Below are 16998 nucleotides of genomic sequence, written 5' to 3'. Positions count from 1 at the left end.
CNGCCGTGCGGCCAGGAGGCCCGCGAGTCGCTGCTGGCCTCGAAGATGCCAGCCGCTGCCGCAGGACAGAGCACGAGAAACGGCACCAAGAGCCCAGGCTGCCTCATGGACACGAGATGGCCCCCCCATCCCCGCTTGGTCCCTCCACTAGTTCCCTCAGGGGACCCTTGCCCCCCACCATACCTCCCTCCGGCACTCCGCGGTCCCGGACGCGAGGACTCCCCGGCTACGGTCCACGGGCCCGTCGGCAGAGGTCCTGGCGACCGGTTCCGAGCAGCCCGGTCCTCTGAGTCAGGGCCGCAGCCGCGGTCTCCTCCTGCTCGCGGCCGGGGCAGGATCGCGTCGGTCTGGGGATTCCCCGTCGCCCACCAGAGGAGTCCGGCACGCCCATTGGCGCGCTCCGTCTGCCCTGCAAGAGAGGCGGCGCCACCGCGCTTCGGCGCCTCTAAAGTGGGGCTTACACACGGCTTAACAAATAAAGATAAAAACACCCACAGCACCGCGTTGTTCCAGTTCCTGCACGTGAGGGGAGGTGGGGGTGGAAGGGAAGGAAAGGGAAAGAGGGAGAAAAGGAAGGAAAGGGAAAATGGGAAGGGTAGTAGTAGAAAAATGGAGACAAGAAGAAAAAGAAAGAGAAAAGGTCCTGTTCCACACATACTGCTGAAAAGAGCCTCGCTTCAACACTTTGCTTCCCCATACCTAGAGCTTTATTACGACCTTTGGATCAGTCTCCTCGTCAAGTTTTCTTTCTTCAAGCTAATCAGACCCATCCACTCAAAGCCTTTCTTTCAAAGGGAGGGGCTCCAGGCCTTTTCAACATCTTTCTGGTCCCTCACACTGGACTCCTTCAAAAGACGATCCCTTTCTTTTTTGTAATGGGACGTCCCAGGAACTGATACTAGTAATCCAGATGATGGTCCCTAACCAAGGTGCAGAGTAGAGGGATGATTCAACCCTCCTTGATCTCTGGCCATGCTCTTTTTTTAATGCTCCCCAGAATGCAACTGGCCTTTTTTTGGCCATGAGGCACACTGCTGCTTCATGGCCAACCTGTCCCCACAGACACTCAGGTCCCTCTCTGCAGAGGTCTTCCCCAGTCTGTATTGGTGCACACAAGTTATCCTCCCTTGGTGCATAGAACTTCTATAGACATTGGCTTTGTGAAACCTTCATCCGTTTCTACGCCCACTCTCCAGCCTGTCCAGTCTCACGAATGCAAGCACATGCCTTCAGGCGAGTCAGCCAGTCCTCCCAAACTTCGTGTCATAGCTAAATCTTGCTGAGGGTGTCACGTATCCCCTCAATCAGGTCGTCGATGAAGATTGAACGAAAGAACCGAACCCCAGTACATGACCCCTGGGACACCGCTATTACAAGGCCTCCAGCCAGACGTCCGCACAGCTAACTGGGTACTCATCTCTCGCTGGCACATCTGTCTCTGCCAGCCCGCCAATTCTCTCAACCCAATTCACGTCCACCTCATCTATCCCATACTTCCTCAGCTTTGTTATAAGATGTCAGGCGGCGACAGTATCAAAAACCTTACTGAAATCAAGGTACTACATCTACCGCCCTCTTCCCTTCCAAACACCAGCTAGTGACATCTTCACTAAAAGCCACCCAGGCTGTCGATTGCACGACTCCCCTGGTAACCCATGCTGAGTACTTTCCTGATAACCTCTTATCCCCCAGTGTCCTGGATGATGCAGTCCAGCAACAAGCAGTTCCACACCTTCCCTGGGACAGAGATGAGGCTTGACTGTCCTATAGTTACCCGGGTTTTCCCTTCTTTGCCCTTTTGAAGACTGAGTGACATTGGCCCATGCCCGCATCTTCTAGGCACCCCCCAAGTCTCCAAGACCTGATGGTCTTGACAGAGAGCGTCCAGTCCTAACGACCTCATCCCAAGCTCTCTCAGCCCCCGCGGATCACCCCATCACGTCCCGTTGATTAGGACCGAATGTTTCCCTTGTAGCACTCCACGGCCGCACCTCTTCCTGACTGAAGTGAATCTCGCCATTCCCCGGTCTCAGGCACCTTGCTGATTTAAGATCAGAATATTTTACTGTGCAATTAAACGCAATTAAAGAAAATTTATAAAAAACTACATTGAATAAAGATTCACAATAGACAAGAGACTGCAAGTTCTGATTCCAATCCTGAATATCCACTAAAACTCATTTAGAAGTTGCCCATTTAATGTTGCCTTTTGTCTGTTGTGATCCCTAAAGGAGTAAACAGAATTGGTGAATGACAACTAATCTAACTGCAGGCAAACCTTAAGGAGATCCTGGGAAACTCAGAAAAACCATAGACAAGGCTCAAGATGGACAGGTCCACTTTATTTTACTGCACTGCATACAGGCAGAAAACATCCCAACTCATCTCAGAATCCCCCTCTCGATCAAGAAGTCAAGAGGACAAAGACGTGAGATTAAAGTGGACCTGAAGCAGCTTAGAAAAGCTACATCTGCAGATAAATAATAAAAAGAAATTGCATCAACAAAAAACTGAAGAAATTTGAAGCAAATGCAACCCAAAAAAATCCCCCGTTAAGAACAAGACGTCTTTAATTTCTTTAATCGCCCTTAAGTATACAATATATGAAAGCAACCGCTTTCCGCAGTAAAGACCTCCGAGGGAAACAAGGAAACCCAGTCCGGCACGGCCCAGAACAAGTGGCCATGGAACCAGAGCATCTGAGGGGCCAAGGGTGGGCGAAGGTGGGAGGGGCGTGCTGTGACGCACAGAGCGGCCTCAACAATCGGGGCTTGGCATCGAGGCCAGAGCGGGCATCGCTGCCCCACTTTGGCCTGGCCATCGTGATGCAGCAAGCAGGGGTAAGGCTTGCGGGGCCGCGCCTGGCGACCTGCGGCCGCGAGGCGGTTTGGGAGCCTGCAGTGCGGCAGCGGGAGCCGCTCAGGGCGTAGCCTGTGACAGCTCTCTAGCCAGCCCAAGCAGCGGGCCTGGCCTCAGCCCCGCGGCTCCCCCCTCCCCCCCCCCGCCACCTGAGTCACAAGGGGCTGTGGTTGGCTCCTGGACCTGCTCCCCAGCCGTCGCAGAGCTCCCAGCCCCAGCCCCTCTCACTGACCTCTCCTCTTCTCATCCTCCAATCATGGCTTTGGCGTTTTCTCTTTCGCCTTTGGGCGGAGAGAGTGCTTTCCGTGTGGGGATTGGGTGCGGAAACGCTTGAACGCATGCGTGAGCGTGAGTCGTTTTTCAAGAGCAGATGACACTCGCAGGGCAGCACGTAGACAACCTGGGCAGAGCTGGATAGGCATTCGAGCCTTGTCTCTTTGTTTGCCTTACGGGAAAGTTTGCAGCCCTTCTTTTGAAACGCATCCGTCAAGTGTTTTCTGCAAAAAGCGGATGAAAAAGCTTCCGCCTCCCATCCACAATTAGAATAGAGCACTGAGAAGGCTAGGGTGGATATTCAAGCCTTGCTCTCTCTGTGTTGCCTTAACTGGAAAGGTCCTGCAAGTGTCTTTGCATTCTTCTCCTTTTCTGCTCTGGTCATCGTGGAAGATCTATAACAAGGTTCCAGAAAGAAGTGAAGACATCAGTGAATGAGGAGAGCCCATCAAGAACAGGAGCAAGATGAGAAAGCGCAAAGAAAGGGGGAGTAATCTTCTCCTGCTTGATGGCGCTCTGGCCAGACCAAATTCATCGAGATAACTGGAGCAGGTACTCCTTCCTATTTGGTCGCCTCTCATCAACTTATGCCAGTATCTTTCAGATACTTCTTCCGTGCCTAGACTCCCCACGGGGTGGGCCAGTGCTATAAAGGCTGGTGTCCCTGAGAAATGAACTCATCCTTCGCCTGCTTGCTGCCCTGTCGGCCCCCCTGGCACGTTTTCCTCCACTCGATCTTGGGTGCCCACAGGAGCTGCCAGCAAGGAGTACTCCCTGGCATTCCGTAGATCGGGAATGCAAACGGTGCGGGCAAGGAGCAGGAGATGGTATGCGGTGCTTCCCCTCCCACAACCTCCAAGGAAAGCTGGAAAGTCAGCACCCCAGCATGCTAACGTGGACTTCTGCAAGAGACGCCCTAACCTAGACCCCGGAGAAAGACTGCCCGATGTTCCGGGTGCGACACAAATGGCCTGGAAAATCTACATGCATGAGGCATGCGCAATGCAGTAGAAATGTGGCGTTTCCAGCGCTCCTGCAGGATTCCATCTTAACAGACACTCCACAAAACACCCTTCTTGTTGAGAGTGTTTGGGTGTCCATCAAGAAAATACAGACATTTTCTGAGCACCAGAGCAACAGAGGCTGCTTTACCTCCCAGCGACAATCTGGCCACGAGTTGTGCGGTGGCTGACGAAAAAGTTTTTTCCAGCAACATAGCCACCCGTGAACCAGGGAACACTTCAACAAACTCAATACGTGCAATGGCGCCCACATCCTTGGCGGGCCAGAACTTTTTCTCCCTAACCAACTGAGGACCAGTGCCTCATGCACCCTCCGACCTGCATCCCTCATGCAAGCTGGCAATTTGAGCATTGTCCTTCAGCGATGGATACATCTTTGCCGCTACCTGCGCTGTTGCTGTGTGGAGGATAAAAACGGCCTGAACCATTTCCTCATAGGAAATGAGGACGTCCCTGCCCGGAGATTATCTTGCCGCAGGAATTCCGAGCGTCCCAACCGACTCAACCTCCTCCAGCACTGGCACGACCAGACAGTATGAGCACGGCCACCGCAGGATTGGGGGAGCTGCAAGATCGGCTCAACAGGCCCTGCTGTTCTACTTAGAAATAGAGACGCCCACTTTGTCCTTCAGACGACACTCTGGACATGCGAGAGACAACCAATACTCAGCAAGCAGTCCGGAAATTGCTCCAATGTTTCTTCATCGCACAACAACACCACAGTGCGGTAGCCAGAGTGTCTGACTAATATGCACAAGGGAGCAGTGGTGTGAGACTACACGTCCTTTCCTTCCCTACCCTGAGGACCACCTGGGAGAGAAGAAGATGCTCAGCCCCTATACAAACTCTCAAGATAGTGAGAAAACATGCGCAACCTGGTTAGGAACTGATGAAGAAGAAGCCTGAGCTTAGCCTCAACTGTCAACAGTGCAGCGCGAGTTGAGCCCTCCGTCGTCTTTGCAAGCCCGGCTGACAACCACCTTCTACAAAAGTCCCCTGATTGTAGCTCAGGCTCAGGTATACAGGCAAGAGGACTTGACAACATTTCGTCCTTTGAGTAGGCAGGGCTGTTGATAGCAGAAGCACGAGGAGGCCACAGAGATGCGATGCAGCAGAGACTCTCTTTGGGAAACAGCCCGCTACAGCAGGCTACAATCTGATGATTCTAAAGAAGCTGCTCTACTAAGCAGCATTGGAGTACAGCAAGACATACAAGACCTCTGACGTACCCGAGCAATCCAGAGACAGGACAGCTAGACCCATACTGGCAGCCACCGGCATTCTATTCTAACATTGCCTTTAGAATGCCGGACCAACACGAGTGAAGAAAGAACATCTTTGTTCCACACTGAAAAAGTAGTTAATTAGTTAAATTAGTTAAAATTTAGTTAAATATAGTTAATGTAGATCAAAAATGCAATATTATTAAAACATATACATCAATATTTCTTTCGATGTGTATGTTTTAATAGAAATTTAACAATTAAATTGATTTTAAAATTAAGAAAATATTTATAAAAATATAAAAATTAATAAATATATTTTAGTAAAAAATTATAAAAAATTATAAAAATTTTAAATAAACATTATAAAAAATATAAAATTTCTAAAATACAAACACAAACCAGTAATGCCCCTTCTTGGGAAACTAATGCATCAGCTTGGACACTGTGTGGCTGGCCGCTAGACCTACAATTGCCAGAGCCAGCTTAAGCTGAACTATTTATTAAGACATTATTTGTGGGCTTTGTAACTTGGGTTCATTGGTGAAGGCATGAGCCAGGACCCCCTTTCCCGCAGAAGCTGCCACGAAATCGCAAGGAAAAGAAGTACACAAATAACCTTAAGTCACTGAAGGCAGGGTAAACTCCATTCATTGCCACTGTACTTTCCTCCCATTCATCAAAAACATCTGCTACAACTACAGCAAATACCAAAGTTCACTGAAAACCTCCAGCTAGGCCAAAGCCATTTAAAACGTTCCCATGCTTTTAATGGGAGAGAGAAGAAAAGTGTTGATCTGTAAGTCCAAAAGTACGAACATTTCTTCCTTCTCTATACCAGTCCCTTCACTATGTGCCATCCTGTCTGTATAGATAATTAAAGAATCTAATCCAGAAGTGACATAGAGTTTCCTTTAAATCACACTATTTTTTTGAGTTCCAAAATCATTTAACAGCCATTGGAGGAACGAAATTTTGTTTTCAATTTTATGTAAGACCACCATACAATCCTTCTTGTCACAATATGCATCTCAAGAAATTGCTGATTATCAGAATTATTTTACTCTCCAATTAACGCTACTAAGAAAATTTACAACTACACCTGAATAAATGACACATAAACAATGAGACTAAATTTCTGATTCAATCCTGAAATACCATAATACTCATAAGATTGCCCAAATGTTGTTGCTAATTAGGTCGTCTTGATCCCTAAAGGAGTAAAAAGAATTGGTGAAAAACTAATCTAACTGCAGGCAAACCTATAGGAGACCCTGGATCAGGAAAATACATAGACAAGCCTCAAGATAAAACAGAAATCAACAGAATCTCAGACACAGGGAATTGTAGGTGAATGACCTGTCTAGAGCCCATCTCGGGATCCAACCGCTCCCTGCCAAAGGCATCGCTCCCCATAAAACCACGTAGCACAGGTAGTGGCGGCAGTGCGGGTCTTGAATATCTCCAAGGGAAAGACCCACCGAATCATCCTCTCCCGGCGCTCTTCAGTGGCTCCGTATCTCAACTGGTAAAAAGAATTCTTACGCACATTCCGGCGATCTATCGCTACTTTCATCTCATACCGTACCCTATCCATGCCCACGACTAACATGAAAAGGACCAGCCCACAATCACACACTATGGCTGCCATGGCCTAACATAAAAAATATTATAAAACCTATCAAGTCCCTCCAGCCTTTTTTTCTCTACCTCACGATGACTTCGATGAGCGCGTCCATGAATGCTGCCGTGATAGGTCCCAGGGTGGGCTGTGCGTGGTACACCAGGGCATCCCTGTTCAGCCCCACTCGGCACAGAAGAGCCAGGATCACACTCTCCAGCCCACAGATCTGCCACCAGGGCAGCTCCTGGATCTGGGAGAAGATGTCCTGTATCCAGGGCTGCACTGGGAAGAGGAGGTCACGTCTCTCCCTGAAGAGTGCTGCCCACTCCTCGGGCAGGAGGCCACCCACTCTCGCTGCTCCCACATCCCTCTGCACAGCTGGCAATGGAGCAGATGCCGCAGCACCTCTGCGGCCGGTGCTGGTGATGAAGCCGACGGGCACCGGCACTGCGGGCGGGGACACGATGCAGTCCACGAACTGATTGTCTCCCCGCACGCAGACCCGGATGGTCCGCATGGCCGTCCTGCACAGCGGGCAGCTGTCCCTCACAGTCGCCCACCGATGGATGCAGCCCAGGCAGAACGTGTGATTACATGGAATTGCATGGGCCATGTCCTGTCGCACATCACGACAGATGGAACATGTCCACTCCTCTTCCGCAGACATGTTCCTCTCACTGAAGCTGGCTGGGAGAACTGAGGATGACCAGTTGTTCTCCTTCACCAGAGCTGCAGCGGTGGTGTCTCACTGCAAGAGGAAGAGAGGCCACAGTCACTCGCTGTTGTCCCAGGGTGTGAAAGTCCTCAGCAGGAAGCCCTGCCAAGCCCAGGACTGCCCTGAGGGACCCACATGTCCCCGCACCACTCACCTCCGCTGCTGCGGGTGCACTCAGTAGAGTCCCAGCTGCCTGCACTGGGCAGGGCCGGGGAAACAGAAGCGATGCTGTGGGTCAGGCACTGAGATGCTGCGAGCAGCCCCAGGCACAACCTAGCACAGCACAGCCAAAACCTTGCTCGAAGAACCTCCAAGCCTCGCAGAGCTGCTCAGCAGGGTCCAGGAACGAGCCAGACTGAGCCAGGCTCTGCCCGCACCCCACTATGAGCAGTGAGGGCTGAGCAGTCACAATCCGTCACCCGGTGATGTCACAGCCTGTTGCTGGGGGTCATCACCATGGGCTGTCCGCCTACACAGCACCCCAGTTTCAAGATGCTATTTTCTTTTCCTGTTCCTAATTGGCTGTTCCTTCCTTTTCATTCCAGTCCACCTTTTATGCATTACAATTGACACTAATACATAGAACTTTTATTTTCTTTGATTAAATCACAGCCTGTTGCTCGGAGACATCATAGACTCATCTGGGTTGGAAACGTGCTCTAAGTCCATGAACTCCCATCTTTAATCTCATGCTTTCAAGTCAACTACTGAAGTATGTCCTGAAGGAGCACATCTACATGTGCTTTAAATTCCTTCATGGATGGGGACTCAGCTACTTGCCTGTGTAGCCTGTTTCCATGCTTCATAAGCCTCTTAGTAAATGCATTTTTTGTAACATCCAACGCAAACCTTTCCTCGTACAATTTGATGCTTTATCATCTTGTCCTGTTGCTCGTTTTTTGAGAGAGCAGATCAATCCCCACTTCCATACTACGTTCTCTGAGACAGCATTGGAGAGTACGAAGGTCTCCCCTCAATGACCTTTTCTCTAGGCTAAATAATCCCAGTTCCCTCTGATGCTCCTCACAAGACTTGTTCTCCAGACCCTTCCTCAGATGGAATGGAGGTTTCCTGTGGGAGGTCTGTCTTTGACTGCCAGTCATCTGAGCTTTCAGGCACATCACAGGACGCTGAGCAAAAGGCAGTTTCGGTGTTTATCTGCTGCAGCTCATTATGAGGTCCAAGCATAAACATCCTGCAGCTGCCCTGAAGGATCCAGGTGTCCCTGCACTGCTCACCCTCCTCTTCATGGTTATCCAGCCACTCATCCCCAAGCCTATAGCACTGCTTGAGGTTATTTTGGCCAAAGTGCAGGACTCGGCACTTGGCCTTGTTGAACCTCATCCCGTTCACCTCAACCCCCTGAATACTGTTGTATTTCCAACAAATATCAGGGAAGTTGTAGTCTCCCATGAGAATGAGTGCTGGCTATCACGCGACATCCACAAGCTGCTCATTGAATGCCTCTTCCATCTCTTCACCCAGATGAGGCGGTCTATAATAGACCCCCACCAAGATGTCACCCCTGCAGGCCTTTCCACTGATCCTTACCCACAGACACTCAACTTTATCATTCCCATCCCCAAGCTCTTCAACACCAAAACAGTCTTTAATATAAAGGGGCACACTGCCACCCTTCCTTCCTCTTCTATCCCATAGAAGAGACTGCACAGTTAGGTGGTGTTCATCAAACATAGTCCACAATGTGTCTTGCATTTTCTCACAGCCCAGCTCACTGAAAAATTTCATGAGAATCTATCAAAATCTTGATATATGAAACTTTGTGGGGTTTTTTGTGGAAAAAGAAGTAGTTATTTTCCTAACTTTGCATTGAGTTAACTGCCTGTTTTTAAAATGCCTCGTAGACTCTTTTTCTGTCTTGGTTTGGTTTTTGCTTTTATTTTCCTTGTTTGTTTCGTAAAACTCTCATCAAGAAGTAGTCATCTCTCACACTACTAGTTTCTTCTGAAAACATAATGAACAAATATTTTGTGATTTGGAACAATTACTTGGCAGCATGCATTACTTTAAGAGACACAGCATAAAACTAAGACTCCACCATCTGTTCTGCCCTTTAATTACAAACACAAATATAACAAAATATAACAATTCAGAATTATACATTATAACATAAGTGAGTTAAGTGCATGTCTGTTCCCTTATACAATAAACAAAATGTACACCTGGTGATTTTTTTTTTTTTTTTGCTTTTTTTCTTTTTTTCCCCAAAACCAGGGAGGATTGTGGTTTGGTAAAATGAACACTATTTTTTATTGTTTTGTGAATTCATATTTAGATAAGTCCTTAAACAGCTGTTTTTAAAAACACCTATCCTGAAAGTACAACTCTCCCAAGAATGTATTCTGTTGTTCATTTAAACAACAAAAACCACACAGGCAGTCCTAAGCCTTAAGAATTATAAGAGCTAGAATACAGAATACAGTTAAAACTTATTTTTGTGATTGAAGATCTTCAAAAGGCACAGAAAAGAATGAGATGCAAAGGAGAAAGGACAAACAAAAACAAAAACAAAAACATCACAACAAGCAGAAAACTACAAACTGTTTTTTAATTAAATCTTTTTAGGGAATACTAGCAAAGGCAAAGCAAAATCACAGCAAAGGAGTTGAGGAGTTGTTTCTTCCTGAAAGTAAGGAGGGTGGAGGGGGGAGAAGGGAGTGGAGGGGGAGTAGTATATCATCAGTTTGGAAGGTGTGGGGAAAAGATAGGAAACATGGTAAGCTGGGAGATGATGGAACAATATATAATCAATCTTGTGAGCACATGGGTCAAAGGGAAGTATTACCATGCTCCAGCTCTCTCCAAACTGCAGTTATCAACTGCACATTAGAAATAGGCACTGCAAGAACTATCATTCAGATATATACTCCTGAAGCCACTCAGCAGCAGTATTTCCCTCACAGTGCCCCTACTTCATTTATCGCTTCAAAACTCCCATGACTGCAAAGTGCAACAAAAAATATTTTATTCTCTGAGTTGCTCCTGGTATTTTTTTTATTTTTATTTATTTTAAAGTTCATTAGATAAGCAGCACCTTTGTGATCAGGGTTGTTCAGTAGATGACATTCTCCAAGGCACCTCCTTATCCTTCCACAGAATTCACATTCCCCATCACTTTTTCAATATAGTCCTTTTATCTTCTGTGAGCACATCAGTTAAATATGTGTGTTGGATTTTGGTACATTTTACATCTTCATCATCTTTATTCCAGTAGTGGATTTATGTGCACTCTCAGCAAGTTTGCCAATAACAATAAGCTGAGTGGTGCAACTCATATGACAAAAGGAAGGGATTTCATCCAGAGGACCCTGGGCAGGCAGGAGAAATAGGCACATGAGAACCTAATGCAATTCAGCAAGGCCAAGTTCTATGTGTTGCACTTGGACTGGGGCAATGATAGTTATGTATACAGACTGGGAGGACTCTTTGAGAGTAACCCTGTGGAGGAGGAGGTATGGGTGGAAGAAAAGCTGAACATAAGCCAGCATTGTGCATTTGCAGCCCAGAAAGCCAACTGTATTCTGGGCTGCCTCAAATAAGGGGCGGCCAGCAGGGAGAAGGAGGTTCCTGTCTGCTTAACTCTCATGAGGACCCATGTGGGGTACTGTGTCCAGACCTGGGACCCTCAGCACAAGATAGGCATAGAGATTTTGGAGAGCCTCTGGAGGAAGACCACAAGGATGATCAGAGAGCTTGAGGACCTCTCTTTTGAAGAAAGGTTGAGATAGATAGTCTTGTTCTTTCTGGAGAAAAGAAGACTTCAGGGAGACCTCACTGCAGCCTTCAAATATATCAAGGGAGCTTGTAAGAAGGAAGACTAATTTTTACATGGGCAGATAGTGACAGAACAGGAGGAAAGGGGGGGACAGTTTTAAATTAAAAGATGTGAGATTTAGATTAGATATGAGGAGCAAATTATTTTCTCAGGGTAATGAGGCCTGAGCACATGCTACCCAGAGGAGGCATGAATTCCTCTTCCCTGGAGGTATTCAAGGCCAGGTTGGATGGTGGCCTGGACGGCTTGATCTGGGGGCTGGCAACTCTGTCCATGGCAGGAGGTTAAAACCAAATAGGCCTTAAGATCCTCTTCAACCCAAGTCTATGATTGTGATTCTGTAAGTATTTACTGTGATCACCACTGTTTATGTAATTATGCACATCATTTTTGAAAACATAAAGACAAGATTTTAAATAATTGAAAGAAAAATCTTAATTTCAAAGCTGAATTTTTCTGTAAAAAATGAAAAAGTAGGCTATCATATCTAGTGTGTTTGTCAGAAGAGGTGCCCAAATATATAAATGAATAGAATAAATACATTGCATAGATACACTAACACATATATAAACAATGTATAGCATTCACTACTACACACATTGAAATGAACTCATACAACATGCTCAGTGGCTGAGGTATTTCTCAAAAAACATAAAGTCAAAACAGCACTCTGAGAAAATACATGGTAAATAATTACCTTTTTCTTCATCACATATTACAGCAGTAGTGACCATAATGATTTTTGCCTTGAATGCTTTCCCATGCTTGTACTCTGCTCAAGAATATTGCTATGGTTCTATCAAATGCTACTGGATGAAACATCCATACAGATTTAGATGTTCAGTGGCCAGCCCTGGGAAAGCATAGTCAAGGGATCTGATGTTGAAGTAACATATGTATATATATGGCTGCACTTCTGACATGCCTGTGTGCTAGAGCTTGAGAGCACAATTCATTCATGTTCAGGCATTAACAAATACCAGAGACATGAGCTTTCATGGGAGAAGCTGGATGCGTGTACGATTAAGTCTGTCTTTGAATCCTATCTCTTTCAGGCACTGAGTAGTCTCTTTCAGGCTGGTTGAGAATAAAGAGATGTTCCATTTCAAAGTCTCTTACAAAGACAATTAGCCTCACAAATTAATCTGTGCTAATTCTAGCCAATTAACAGGGTGACAGAGCTTAGGAATACAGTGTTTTTCAACACAGTGCAATTTTATAAGCATGTTCTTTAGCAAAATTCGGGGTTTACTCTCAGAAAGAAACTTGGAAAACAGCTGGTCAGTTTTGTCCTGTTCAAGACAAAAACCTTGGAATTCTTCAAAGAGTGTTATAGTAACCCAATTTTTTGTTGTTGTTGTTTTTTAGGGATGACATTACATCATCACTGACAGCTGGTCTCAGAAAAGTGTGGCAACTCATTTTGCAATGAAGGCTTCATCTCCTTGTTCCTGTCCTTGTATCCAATACTGACTAAATAAAATCAGCACTTGGAAAAAATGGGCCTGTGACACTGTAAAAAACTCTGTTATTCCACAGAAAATCTCCATTGTAAACATGGGGCCAACCATCATTTCACGCATTGTTAATAGCTCAAAAGAACTGTTTGTTGTAAGAAATTTGCTCCAATGAGAAGAAATGGGAGCATTTTTTTTTTTTTTTTTAATTCCTGACTTCTAGCACTTAAAAAATCCATATTCTTCATGCATATGTGTCTTAACAAGGAATTATGGTGATAAAGACATGAAAGGAACTTGTTAGGGGTTAAATGAATACCCATACAGGAAGTATAATAGAGAAACAGTAAAAAATGCAAGTAAAATCAAATGAAGAAAAACAAGAGATAGAAAAAAAGAAAAGCTATAAGCTCCTACAGGACATTTGTATATTTTTTCAGCTAATTTAAATGAAGTTTCCTGTGTTATTAGTTTCATTTACTGCACATAAAGCAGTGTTTCTGAAATTTTTTCTGACTTTTTTTTTTTTTTAAGTGAACAGTCTAAAGTAAACAAATAAAATACAGAAGTAACATGTATTTAATAGGCTAGGAATTTAGATGATTGTATATTGTATGCATATTTAAACCACAATCATTGTGTTTGTTGAGACTGTTTATTTGTCTATTGAGTATCAAAGGCAAAGTCTCTGTGGAATCTTTAGCAAATGTTGCCGTACATGTTATATTTTAGGGGAAAAGGTTTTTTCCAACACGAAGACTAGTATTCAGTGTATGTTCAATCCATAATAAATCAAAGCAGAATAAAATATCTCTGATTATTTAGCCATTTTCTTCAAAACAAACTTTTCAGATGATTTTCTTTTCTATAAATTAGCCAACCTTCTAAGAAAACAGAAAATGGAAGGAAACATATGGCAAAATGGCAAAAGCAATCTGGAGGAGGGATGAATGGATGTTGAAAGAGGCAGATGCTTAATCCTGTATTCCTCATATAACTCCTCCTCATTTCAATTTAGTTGTCTTAGTTTGCCTTATCGATGCAGGTAAATGTACCTACTATTTTAAGTAAATATCCTGCACAGCTAATCATATTTAAGAAAGCATAGTCTGATTGGTTGGCAGTCTGCTCCCCCAAACTTAATTTTGACTGCAAATCTTCTTGGACATTGGGCAAATTTTGGTATAACTCACTGAGATACAACTAACTAAAAAGATAACTAAGTAACATAAAGTACACATCAGAAAAACATTATTATTCTTGCAGTGGATGTAATAAAGCCACTCCCGGATATGTACAGGTCAGTATTTGAAATGCACTGTCTGCATCTGCAGTATAAATCTAGATAGACAACAGAACACACATGCAGGTCTTTAATAATATTTAATTGCCTTTACTTCAGACTTTCACAGTTGCTCTTCAAAATAACACAAGTAAATGCTGAACACCTGTTTAGCAATGCCACAACAGTAACAGGCTCCTTCAGTGCATTTTAGATTCCAAAGGTGGTTTGTATCTTGTAATGTTTTGGGATGTAACAGAGAAAAGGCTTTCCTCCAATTGTCTGCACCCACATAAAATTATAACCAATAAGTGCCTACTCAGCAGCACATGCAGTCTGGTTAGTGACCTCTTCTGGGTGCACACACAGAATGCATGCACATTTCTCTGTGCCTGAACATCTTTCAAATTCGCAGTTCAGATTTAAGGAAAATGCTGTCAGAATGCAGCTTGGTGCTGCAAATCAGCACTTTCAGTAGAATCTGTTTGATCACCGAATCCCAAACTAGAGCGCATAAACAACCCTGTAATTGTTTGCAGCCTGTCAATGAGGAAAGACTTGGAAAATTTTATCTTGGCAGCAAACAATAATGAGGAATTAAGTTCGTAAAACTTGACTTAATTGTGGATAAAACCCTGGCTTACCATTCTGCTACATTTCAGAAGCCAATTAAAGTGTTTACAGATTAGTCAACATCTATCCATCCAATTCACATCATCAGTATACAGACAGCAATGGAAATGCTAAGTGGAAATTTTAAAAAAAATGCCTGTAATTCATAACTGTATAAAGTTGTCATCTGCTTCTTTCCACTCAGTGGTCTGTCTGGTTTTCTTTTCTCAACTATTAAATTCGAGAAACATTGCATATTGCTTTACAATTTTTCTACTCATATGTTTCCATAAGCATTTGAGTTTTTCAAAGATAAAAATGTCATGAGATAAAACAAAGACCTTCTCACCCTTGACCGATATTTACAATTCAGAATGGATATTTTTAAAGCCTTTTTATAAGGTTCTGAAATGATCTGATAAAAATCCTGTTTGCCTGAACAACAGCAAACCATATTCAAAAGGTCAGACAGACCTTTCTCTTCATAACAAAATAAATAAATAAATAATAAAAATAAAAAAAATAAATCAGCGAAATGTAATGTCTGGGAATATAAAATCACAAGTAGAAAATAACTTGTATGGAAAAAAATACTGGCTTGGCATTAAAATGCAGTATTTACTGGTGTTGGGTAAATTCTTCAGAATGCTATGCAGTTCATAAAAAAGATTGTTTTAAGTTGATTCAAATAAGCTATACTAAAGTTATAATAACTTTAATTAAATACAAAATTATATATTTTTACTGAAATATTTCAGATGTATAAAATGTTTAAAAAAATCTATCTTGTGCAGTGATTAATCTATATTTTTTACAAGGGATATCATTCTCTCATTTCAAGACAGAAAGCAGTTACTAATGGAAGTTTTCTCTAATGATTGTTTCTAGATTTTCAATCTTAGAGGAGAGTGGACAGCAGCTCATTGGAATATGCCTGGAGTATTTAATCATTGTCTTGGGGCTGTGTCTTGTGAAAGTGAGATTATGGCAACAACAAAAACAAAAACAAAACAAACAAAAAAAAACCAACAACAGAGCAGTTTTGTTTCTATCTGGGGGAAAAATATTTATTTCTGTGTAAGACAATAATAAACATACTTTTTAAAGTTTCTTGACCTACACTTTAACCTCTAGCATGACATTAAAACACAGGAAAATGTCCCAACCTGCACAATATAGGGATTTCAGGCTCTGCTTTAATGATGATAAAGGCTATTCTGTTTTAATGAAGATAAAAGTTATTCTATCCTCAGAGCATCTTGCGGTGTGAAGCCTCATGAAATTATTTACCTTACATTTTCACTTCGTATTAAACTAAAAGCCCACACTCATATACCATAAGTAGCTGCCTGCAGAAAAATAAAAATTAAAAAAAAAAAAAAAGAGAGAGAGAGAGAGAGAAGGAAATTGTCTTGAAGAGCAAAATATCAGCTGTTTATCATGATTTTTTTTTCTGTGTGCAAGGGAGTGTATTCTATAGATTAATACAGGAAATACAGATTAATAAGGAAAACAAAATGCCCACTGTATATCAGTTTCCAGAAGAGTAGAAGCCACACCTGCGTGTGATATAACAGGAAACTATTTCATCTTCTTTACATAAAGATCTCATGGATGTAAGAGAGGTCATGGTATGTCCAGGGTGATTTCTTCCTGCTTCAGCAAAGTTTCATGTCCAAAATAAAAACACAGCAGGAAGTGCTGACTCCTTGTTCACTGCCCTCACATTTCCCTGGAGATGGAGAGGGTCAGACTGTGCTTACAGAGTCAGAGTAAAAAACAACAGGCTGCAGAACTTACTGGGAACATGGCAGTAGACATTTTATCTCAGCTATGACAGAAACCCTTTAGTTGGGATCCTCCACACTAGGGTCCAGTGGAAAACCGCTTGAAAGCAAGGCCAAGAAATATGTTGGAGATCTAAAAGAATTATGTGCATCTTAAAGACAGCCTTCTCATGCAGCCCAGGAAATTTATCTTTCCACATCCACATTTCAGCTTTCTGTTTCCTAAAAATGATTTTTCACACATTTGTGTTTTGAGATCTTCAGGACAGAAGTTTCATTTTACTCAGATATTACAGTGTCTTGCCTAAAACATCTGGTTCCTGCCTGGGGATTGTGAGTTCTGCTGAA

The 16998-nt window shown here is 43.8% G+C and overlaps 1 protein-coding gene across 1 annotated transcript; it reads right to left on the bottom strand.

The window, feature by feature from the left end:
• Window positions 1-7083: 7083 nt before the first annotated feature.
• LOC107306525 (E3 ubiquitin-protein ligase Topors-like) lies at window positions 7084-8340 on the bottom strand. The gene is made up of 2 exons (XM_015849766.2): window positions 7871-8340; window positions 7084-7749 (listed from the first exon to the last, which is right to left on the bottom strand). The coding sequence occupies exon 2, from the start codon at window positions 7666-7668 to the stop codon at window positions 7084-7086; it is 585 nt and encodes a 194-aa protein (XP_015705252.1). The 5' UTR covers window positions 7669-7749; window positions 7871-8340.
• Window positions 8341-16998: the final 8658 nt, after the last annotated feature.

Source organism: Coturnix japonica, chromosome Z (assembly GCF_001577835.2).
Source record: "Coturnix japonica isolate 7356 chromosome Z, Coturnix japonica 2.1, whole genome shotgun sequence".
In the NCBI taxonomy this organism is placed as follows: domain Eukaryota; kingdom Metazoa; phylum Chordata; class Aves; order Galliformes; family Phasianidae; genus Coturnix; species Coturnix japonica.
The sequence above is the reverse complement of the archived record's forward strand: the minus strand, read 5'-3'. Positions and strand labels throughout refer to the sequence as shown.

Excerpts from the sequence above, each read along its gene's own strand:
- LOC107306525 (XM_015849766.2), bottom strand. The coding sequence starts at position 7,668 with ATGTCTGCGGAAGAGGAGTGGACATGTTCCATCTGTCGTGATGTGCGA.